Genomic DNA, 11,004 nt, shown 5'->3' on the forward strand with positions numbered 1-11,004 from the left:
ATAATACTACTGAAATGCTATTACAAGTTGAGTCTCACTTACTTGAAATGCTTGGATCTAGAAGTATTTTGGATTTCATACACACACACACACACACAATTGGATTTTGGAATATTTGCATATACATAAGACATCTTGGAAATGGGACCTTGCGTCTAAGCTTGAAATGTTTCATGTACACATTATAAACATAGCCTGAAAGTAATTTTATATATAATATTTTAAATAATTTTGCGTATGAAACAAAGTTTGTGTATATCAAACCATCAGAATGCAAAAGTGTCATAATTTCAACTTATTTTGGATGATTTTAGATTTTAGAGTAATTCCGATTTCAGAATTCTGAATAAGGTATATTCAACCTGTGTGTATGTGTATGTGTACACACTGATTCCTACTAATGGGATTAATGCATATCATAATAACTGCATGTCTAGTCTATCTTGTGAAGATTTCGTGTATAGGCAGTACTAGGGCCTTTGCTTGATGGATGTAAATTAACATGCTTTTGTGTGTTTGCTTGATGGATGTAAATTAACATCTTTTTAAAAAACACTTTCTTGTTCAAATGCAGTCATGTAGAATTTTTCCTCATGAAGCCAGGTTTCATGGGTATGTGGTTTGTTTTTTATCTAACTTAAAATTTCTCTTGAGCTCATTTCCATGATGAACCTGGATTGAGTAGGCTGTGTGCAATATTGTAGTGCTAAAATGTCCAAACAAATTAAGATCACCCCAATAATCTCATTTGGCCAAACCATCACTACAGCAGCACATGCACATGTGTGTTAATGCAATGTTTTAATGTTAACTGTACTGAGCCAGTGATAGGAAATTTTATTCTGCTAACACTTGAGTGCTGTTGAGCACTCTTTATGGTTTGTTTCACATCATTTTAGTGAGAATCATATGGTTCGCCAGATGTTGTAAAGCTGCAGTTCTTGGCAGCCTTAGGCAGCATAGCCAGTGGTGAGAAAAGCTGGGAACTGCAATCCAACAATGTCAGGAGGGTTCCGTGATTTCCTTCCCCCTTGAAAAAAAGAAAAGGAAAGAAAGGTTCCATCCAAATATTTCAATGTGTTATCAAACTGGAATGAGTTTTGTGAGAAATATCTTTTCATGGATGTATTTGTTCATATGGATGAGTTCTTCTTTGTAATTATTTCAACAAATATATTTTAATTTTTTCTTCAGGTGCAGCCAAACTGTATGCATATTGGATTGTGGTGAACTTCAGGGAGGCCTACCGTCTCTTTGCTGTAAATGGCATTCTTTTCAACCATGAGAGTCCCAGGAGAGGTAAGAAAAATGTTCAAAAATGACTTCCCTGGAGTACAGCAGAACAGAAATGCCTTTACAACTGTTCTCAGATGGGTTTCCAAATCTGTATAATCAAAGCTTTCACTTTTTCATAAAAAATTATTTGCTTTTTATGCAAAGCACCACACAATACTTCTATAGAAAGAATTTAGTTATTTCTTACATATTTCAATATTTGGCAGCTGTATTTCCATGTTAACCCTCCCAAGGCAAAGTCATAGTATACAAAAAGATAAAATTTCATTGAACTATTTTATAAGCTTTAAGGCAACAATCTATAAAACCCAAATATATTTAAGCCTTATAATAATAAAACGAAGGAAATGTGAACCCTCCACTTTGTCAAAAAGCTGGGTTTACTGATTCCCACTAATGGGATTAATGCATATCATAATAACTAAATGTCTATCCTGTGAAGATTTCATGTAAAGGCAGCGCTAGGGGTGTAAATATCCACTACATGTTTCACCCTTGATAGTAAAGGATGTTTTGATGGACGCCCTGTCAAAAAAGTTCCAACAACAGCAAGGAATTTATTTTTGGTTGGGTTTTTTGTTTTTTTGCACAAGAGCAAAGCTTTCCTTTTTGTCAACATCTCAGAAATTGGTTGAAGAAGCTTCTGTACAAAACTAGTCTCTTGTTGTTCAGTAAAACAAAGCTGATGATACTGCAAGCGCAGATAAATTACTGTTTTTTTTAAAGATATACACTATCTATAAACTACTTATACTTTTCAAAAGTCGTGCAACTATACAGTAGAAATCAAAAATGTGCAAAAATGATTTGTGAAATTTTTGTTTTGTAAATGTAAAAAAACCCTCTCCTATTGTCTACTGTGGCAAGATTTTTTTTAACTGTTTTTGGTCCCCCCTTATGAAAACGAGATAAGCATGGATTTACATTCCTACATCACACTCTTTCAGCCTCATTCATGTGTGCAATTAATGGTTAAGGTTTTGTAAAAAAAATGTTATCAGGGTCCAAACTGACCTTTATACTGAACAGCAAGTAGAAGAAATGCTTTTTGTTCACTATTACAGTTGTATACTTCACTCACCTCTTGATATAGTTCTGGGGAGAAGGGATACTACCATTCCTTTGCCACCTTTTACACAGCTACAGCTGTCATCCATCTGTTCCCATTTAGGTGTGAGGGTGATCTGGCTGTGACAGCTCTCACTCCATTATTGCCAAGGCTGATTCCACTGATCTATTCCCATATCTGAGTGGCAGCAAGAAGGGTTCTTTCATACGAATCTTAAAATGTCCCACAGTTATCTCTGGCCAGCAGGGTGTGATCATGTCTTTGAATAAGCAGGATCATCATGTATAAATTTAGAAATTTTAGTCAAAAAATTGACCCAAAAACCTGTATTGATTTATTCACATGCCATGTAGGTACTGTACTTTAACTCTTTTTTTTAAGGAACCATAACCTTCTCTGAGTAGAGTAGTGAAAAATGAGAGCTTAGTCCATCCCTGGAGCACCTAAAACAAGCACTGACTCCCTCTACCTTTTCCGCTGCAGCTCTGCTTGTGACCTTTTTGAATGTCTGTGCAGGAAAATGGTGGTGATGGCAGCTCTTTGGTGCCCCCCGCCCAAAAAGGAGTGCTGAAAGGAATCAGGCTTTGAATGATTTGAATAAGACATGTCAGCTTTTCTGGATTAAAATCAGGTAGAGTTGACACATGATAGTTAAAGGCTGTGATCACTGCTAATGTAGTTGCCGTTTGCTTTGCCTTTTCAACCTTTTTGACAGGCTTACATTTTCTTCTTGTATCTGTTTGACTTCCCAGCATATCACGCAGCCATTTATCATAGTTCCCGCCTCATCTATTCCTTTCTTCTTGGGTGAGAACCTAGCTCCCCCCATCTATTTATTGATATTAGGTCTCAGCCATGCCCATCTCTCTACAGCCTCTCGTGTGTGAATACAGCAGTAGCGGTGGTAGAGGCCCAAATCTGCTCCTCTGTCTTGCCTGCACCAACCTTACAGCCAATGGAAGGCCAATTGGTTGGCTACTCAGTTGCTGTTCCCAGGGTGATTGGGTGCAAAAGGAGCAGTGACTGAGCAGCTGATTGAGCAGTGACCAAGGAGTCAATCAAGAAGTGACCAAGAAGCCTCTCACCTGTGCTGCCTTTGCCACAAAGCTGGTGCACCCGAGAGACTTCTCATTCACTGCTCAAACAGCTGCTCGCTTACTGCTTGACCAGCTGCTTCGTTATCCTGGGAGCAGCAATTGAACAGGTAGCTGAGCAGCGACCAAGAAGCCTCTTGCTCATACTAGCCTTATAATAAAGTCCAGCATGGGTAAGAGACTTCTCAGTTTGTGTTTGACAGGCTGCTCTCTTGCTGCTCCCAACTGGGTGCAAAGGGAGAAGCTTCTCCCCAGTGAGGAAGAACTCAATTTCAGAGAGGTGAATAGTCAACCCGAATACTTCTCCCTGTCCTTCTTCAGAGCCGTCCTTCTCCCGACACAAATATTGCTTCTTCTGCTACCTCTTCTCTCAGCCTGTCCCACAAAGGAAAGCAGGAGCAGCAGCACAGCTTCAACCTGCCTGCCAAGTCATGGCAAAGCTCACAAAACTTAAGCAGAATCGCAAACGTAAAAGCTCCTTTTTTGCCACCACTTCTAGCCCGCTGCCACATGGCCTAACTCTTCATCCCCACCATTGTCCTAAAGGCCACTTGATCAAGGTTCCCCTTGATTTTCTTGCCACCAATACTTTGACTGAAGGCCCCCCCTGTTGCTCCCATTCCTCCTCACTGCCCTGCTGGATCTTTCCACTACCCCCAAGGGGGCATACCACCCATTTTGGGGATCCTCGTTTAGTGTGTACACAAACAGTTATGTCTGCCTTAATTTTGTACGTTCTTTGGCATCATTTTCCTTTGCTTTGTCCTTTACATCCTTTGTTATATGCCCCTAGGTTTTACTCTTGACCCCAAGGGTCATCTCAAGTTCCTTAATTTTGACCCTAAAACCCATCCTTGACTTAAATTTGAGGTTGACTTATAATCAAGTAGTCAATACATTAGTCAATTTTGATGCAATGACAAATAAATATATCAACATTTGAAAACTCATTGTATTGAAAGAATCATTTACTGCTTTCTCCTCTCAGTGAAATTAATTTAATAACATATTTATTGAATTACATAGTTGTTGATTTGTTGACTTTTATAATACTTCAAATGGTTATAATGGATTTATGACAGTGAACATCATTAAGTATGTGATTTAACTCATTTCACTGAAAAGATATGGGTAAATGGATCTCTCAATACAATCAAATCTTGAAATTTTAGGATTCTTATTTGTTGTTGCATCAAAATTGATTAGTCTGAAAATTCTAACTCTACTGGAAAGGATGCTCCTGCTTATTCAAATATGTACAATTTATTGCATTGTTTTTTGATATTAAAAAAATTGGCAGTCAGCTGGATTTCATATGAAGCTGTTTTCAGATCAAGTTGCCTTTTTAAATTGAGTGTTGTGGTTTGGGGGAAGAAGAAAGATCATCTGTTTCCATCGCTGCTTTTGATCTGTAAGATTTCTTAGACATTCTATATAGCTCTGAGACCACTTCCCACTGAGCTTTCAGTTTTACGCATCTCTCTCATACATTTATTACCCAATGGATATTGCTAACCTCTGATTCTAAGTTGCAGACTTTGCTTTTACAAGTTACACCTGCACACACATATACATGCCATTTTCCCATGAACAAAAATCCTGGCTGAAAAATACATATATTTCTGCTGCATCAGAACATGAACAAAATCACCTAATGGAACATGGTGGGTGAGACCGGTGTCATTGTCCTTTCAAAGTTAATGTAAAGTGTCTCCAAATTTTGTAATTCTGGAAAGGGCAAAACAATGTTTTTCTTCACTCAAGTTAGAGCTATTAATCGTTTTCAAACCTTTATCAACACTAAAAAGCTTATTTAGTGTGGGAGGTGAAAGGGCAAATTGTGGTGTTTCCTGAATATTGAAATGTTCATAATATATGCTTTGTTATTAGGCGTTTCTCAGGAGCTACAGGAAACAGGGATTTTACAGAACAGTAAATGATTCTTTACTGTTACACTATATTTAATAAGTGTTTCTCCTAAACTGTAAGATACGAATTTTAGGCTAAAATTAATTGCAGTTAATTGAATATGTTATACAATAGAAGGTGTGGACTGTTGTTCATCTTTTTAGAGATGGCAGTTGAAATGTCTGCTGGGTTTTCTAGTCTTCCTGTAGTGCATGCATTTTTTGGTAGAAGCTTATGAAACAATACATCAGTAAATAAAAATTTAAAATTGCATAATAAAAAAAAAATCACACCCCACTCTACCTTATTCAGAAGTGTTACCATATCAGTTTATCTCTTTGCAAATAACAATATTGGTCAGATATCTTGGGTGTGTGCCAGAACATTTGGCTAAATGAAGCATCATTCATCATGTTTGATCCTAAAGCAGATTGTATGGACAAAAGAGCTGTACTATCGGACTTGGGTAAATGAAGAGGCTGCAAAACTGAGTGTGGTAGCTAATGCCACATCCACTCTCTTCCACAATGATGACACACTGGTTTGTGAAGAACAAAGAATTCATTGGCACTTTGTACTTTATACGGCTTGTCTGTATGGGGGACGTTCACATGAATGGCTTCAGTGTGCAGCATAGTTAGGATGGTGTTCTCCAGGAGACAATCAAAGATAATAAGAGAAACCTCTTATAACTATGAACTTACCTGGGAAACTACATTTACATTTACATACTAAGATCTAGCTTAACCTAACTAAGAAACATACAGTTAGTTAAGTTTTGACACCGACATCGGTAATTTATGGTTTGCGTGTATAAGTTCTCACGCAATTGGTAAGACTGGGAAAGAAGGACCTTTCTATATGATGTGGGAGAGCCAATCAAATTGTGCAGGGTGGTATATGGAACACTAAGCCTTACCAACAGATCATTATAGGTTCAATTTTAGAACATCTAATTTAAAGTTATTTGGTATTCTCGTTTCTTGCTTCCTTAGATATCAACTTTAGGATAATGAATTAATTTATAATCCTTTATGTAATAATATGAATTGCATAATAGACCTGTGAATTAAATTGCGTCTGTTCTCATAGACATGAGTGGGGAACTGATGATGGAGATGAATAGTCGTTGAGGAATTGTGCATGAAGTCCATAGCCAAATATCCTTATGGGCCTGGTGCTACAGATAAGATATTGATAACTTATGCAGATAAGATATTGATAACAGAGAACACGCTGGTTCTCTGATAATTCAAGTAACATTGCATATTGTTTAGCACAGTTTGCCAGTATACTATTTTCTTTATATATAAATTGCTACTCTGTCTAGACTTGGGGCTTCATTGGAGATAACAAAGTATTGTGAGTTTACCAATATCAGCAGATTTTGTGCAAGGCTATTTTTACTTTATTTGTGAGACTTGGTAGGACTGTTTCCTATTGAAATTGCTGATTGTCAGCCCTTTTGCTGGATCAGTCATTGTTCTCAAAGAACAGTTTTCCCTCTCCTTCACAGTACATCATCATTAATAGCAAAGACAGATTGTCCCACTCTCAGTTGATATAATAGATTCGAATCCATTGAAGTTTTTCTGCTGATGGAATAGCTTCCATTAGTGGAAGCAGGAAAGGTCCACTTCCCCCTTCTCATATAGTCCTCCCCATGTCCCTTCTCCCTGAGAAGAAAAGAGGCAATAAAGGTTCTGTCACCAATGCAGACCTCTGTTCACATACTAATGGATTCTTCCTATAATTACTTGCAGTGTTTATTAAAACATACTACAATATTCTCCTTAATCTTTAATAATTATTGCCGTGAGCCTGACCTTTGTTAAATGTTGTATAAACTACTTAAAGGATGAATGAAGTATCAGAAACAGTTATTATAGTGGAAGCAAAGCTATTTGCTTTCCTTGGTGAAAATATAGCATTTATAAGGTACTGATTGCATTCATCTGTTTCTGTATAGCCATAAATTTACTTTAACATGGCAAGAATGAATAATAGAAAAAAATGTGTCATGCGAGTCAAGTAAGATATTGTAGAGGTAGGAAATCCAATTGCGTTGTTTTACGGCCATTTGTCTTGTCCCCATTCCTTGACAAATGACAGCTTGGATCAAAAGACTTTAAGAGACTTTCCTGCTTTAAAGTAATGAGAACAACAGAAACGTTCAAACTGCAGGCGGTTCATAACTATGCCTTTCCTTCTCTGACATGGCTACCTGCCAGCTATTTCTTTGCATAAAAGCAGCTTTGTATAATAAGTTATATAAATTGGCTTTACATAGCTTCTTGATTGTCACTGGCCTCAGAATAATAAAAGCAGTATAGAGTTCTCTGTGAAGGCTACTGTATCTCTGTATATGGAAGTTGAATACTAGAGACTGACATTAAAATTCACTTATATATCTTTAAGAAGCCACTGCTTTGTAGCATGTTTAGAAGTGATGTTCAGGATTGGTGAATGTTCCCAGAAACGTCAAGTAACAGACAGTAGATGACACATTGTCCCTCATCCACCTTTCCACTCTGTGATTTCTCTTGGTAAGCTTTAGGGTGATGAAGATTATCTGTTTTATCATTTACCCTCTGACCTACACAGTGAGGTGATGAAGACATTTCTTCTCCATAGTTACTGTGACTCACAGATTTGGAATATTCCTCATCTGTGCAGCCCATTTGCAGGTGGAATTGCTAAATCTGGGCCATTGCAAGCAGCAGTGATCAGCAGTAGAATTTTGGCTTGTCTATATATCCAAACAGGCCCTTAAATTTTTAATGTGTCATAAAATTATCTTTATGAACTTGTAGGATGATCAGCTCCCCCAAATCCGTCTGGTTGATAGATGACCAAGCTATCATATGGTGTGATTAACTGACTTCAGAGTAGTTTGGACAACTATATGCTCTTAATTCCTCTCCAATCCCAGTCTATTTAGAATAGGAGTTTATTCTTATTTATTTAATTTATGTAGTACCTTTCTCCTGGAGTGAGACCCAAGGAGGTTCACAAACAGAATCAACTATTACCGAACAATAAAATGTTAAACACAATTAAAATAATCATATTAAAACAGTAACAGACATGGGGCGAGGTGTTATCAGTACACTGATGACACCCAGATATGGCTCTGCATGCCTTGGACTGCAGCACTGACTAAGGATGGCATCTCTCCTCTGAATGAATGTCTTAAGGCGGTAATGGACTTGATGAGTAAAAACAGACTGAAACTGAATCCAGACAAGATGGAGGTACTTGTTGGGGCCCCTAATCCGGGTATGCAAATATGTGAACTGGTCCTGGACAGGGTCACACTTCCCCTAAAGGACTGTGTTCACAACTGGGAGTGCTCCTGGATTCGTTGCGTCAGATGTCAACCCAGCTAGGATAAGGAAGGTATTTGGATGACAGATTATCTTCAGAAGGGCCAGTTAATGAAGAATACTACTCTATGCCAATTATAGGAGGCATTGTGGGAAAAACAATATGGGAAGCTGTGGAAGGGTGTTTTCCTTTTGTAGGATAATGAAACTGCTCACTGGGCTGGCAAAATGATGGATGTTTTGAAGAATTTGGGGTCTCAGTGCATAGACTATCCACCCTACTCACCAGATCTTGTTCTATCTGACTATTTCCAGTTTCCAAACATTAAAAGAGTTTGAAAGGAACTTTTAGTTGTGAACTTTTTTTCTAAAGGAAGAGACCTATGAACTAAAGTTTTGATGAAACACTCTACATGTTTAAATTGCATCATAACCATTTCCAAAGGGGCAGCTGAATTAATTTACTGCACCAAAACCAACAGTGTTTGGATATTCCTTGAACATAAGCATACTGCAGTGTTAAACTCTTGCAGACAAGAGCCTATTTCATCACATATAAATTCCATTGTGTTTGTATAAGGATATTAATTTTGTCCTCATGCATCTTACAGTGATGTTTTTAGGCTTTTAGGTTAATTGGGCTGTGTTTATTAGTTACACACCCTTCAGGATTTCAGGTGGCAGACATCCACATTGATTTAGTGAGGTTTTGTTTTGTCTTTTTGTTTTTTAAGGATGGCTATGGTCATCCACAAGTCAGAGAGGGCAGAATTAGACTCTAATTTTGCCGATCTGTTAAAATGTGCTGTGGGCACAGAGCCAAATGCTGCTACCCTGTTATAGTTCTTTGCACACAGAAGCCACCATTGAAGGTCTTCTGGATCCCCGTTCCACTCCTGCTGAGCTGGATGGTACTTCTTGAGACACACCTGCTGAGCTGGATGGGACCCCTTGAGACTACTATAGCTGCCATCATCTGATGAATTACCTGATCCTCCCCCTTAGCACCACACCAGGACTCTGACAAATGGAGGGACTCCCATTTATCACACCACCCTTGATTTAAACATACTAAGTCTCCCTTATTTGGAATTCTGACATCTGAAATAATCCAAAATTGTCCACATGGGTAGGTACGATAGTGACACTTTTGCTTTCTGGTGGTTCATTGTACATAAACTTTATTTTCATGCACAAGATTATTTAAAATTATGTATAAAATTACAATTAGACTTGGGTTTCATCTCCAAGATATTTCATTATGTATATGTAAATAAAAGCTCCAAAATTCAAAACTGTATGATAATAACTTTCAATTCACCTTTGCGAAAAGAGTCATTAATATTATCACCCGATATTTTATTTTTATGCCTTTAGGTATATTTGGCCTCCAAAACAGTAAATCTTGATATCAGTTAAATGAGTTCAAGTCTATTGGACTTCTACCAACAAATGCTTAGAAATGAAGAATCAGGTTTACAAAAGGTTTTGATTGGACCTGAAATTGAAAGGAATTTTTTAATACTGCATTTATAATATAAAAGCTGTGCTCTGCTTTTCCCAGTGTTTGTTAAATGTAATAATTTTTTAGCCAATACAAAATGCAGAGTTTGGCAAGAAGAAAAACAAAACAAAACAAAACATTAACCCAACCAAAAGAACATGAAGTGTTTTAAGCTCTTGTGATGTCCAGATTTTTCATCAGTTACTTTTTTTTTTAAAGCCCTAATATTTTTTGGATGAGCCATTGAGACAATTTTGGGATCTGCTAATGGGACATTGGATATTTTAAGGACATTACAATGATAGCTAATTCCCACAATTAGTGAATGGACTGGGAAGGAGAGGCCAACCATCTTCTTTATATCACTGGTGGTTCTTCAGTAGCATGTGGAACTGAGAGCCGGAAGCCACTTTCCCAAACAATTTAATGTTCCCTTAAGAGGTAATCATTGTAGAATTGAAGTATTCTTGAATGAGTCTAGTAGGTCAAGGCACCAAAACACATGATGATTACAGATCTAATTGCTCATACAATATAAAGGTGTTGAAAGCTATTAGTTTCACATGCTAAATTCTTGCAGCCTTTAATCCGAGATTGTATATTTTTACTTTGTATCTGGGAGGGGGGACAGTCGCTGAAAAGCATTTCTGCCTTTGCAATACAAAATGTTCCAAAATGACAAGAATGGAAAAGGAAGGCTTAAAAGCAGATATTAAGAATTTTCTAGCAAGTTATGATAAGTCCTGTGTAGATTGGGAAATTCTTTAGTTTTGCAAGTCCCAGTCACTATGTTGTAATCATAGCAGT

At 37.4% G+C, this 11,004-nt stretch overlaps 1 protein-coding gene across 2 annotated transcripts in view; it reads left to right on the forward strand.

Annotated features, from left to right (window-relative positions):
• The window catches only part of GMDS (GDP-mannose 4,6-dehydratase), a 348,578-nt gene that overhangs the window by 97,327 nt on the left and 240,247 nt on the right, over nt 1-11,004 (forward strand). For both annotated transcript variants that reach the window (XM_042466035.1, XM_042466034.1), the window contains one exon: nt 1,195-1,299. In XM_042466035.1, coding sequence (XP_042321969.1) covers nt 1,195-1,299 — 105 coding nt within the window. The remainder of the gene's footprint in view (nt 1-1,194; nt 1,300-11,004) is intronic.

The sequence above is a fragment of the Sceloporus undulatus genome, chromosome 4 (genome assembly GCF_019175285.1).
Source record: "Sceloporus undulatus isolate JIND9_A2432 ecotype Alabama chromosome 4, SceUnd_v1.1, whole genome shotgun sequence".
NCBI classification, from domain to species: domain Eukaryota; kingdom Metazoa; phylum Chordata; class Lepidosauria; order Squamata; family Phrynosomatidae; genus Sceloporus; species Sceloporus undulatus.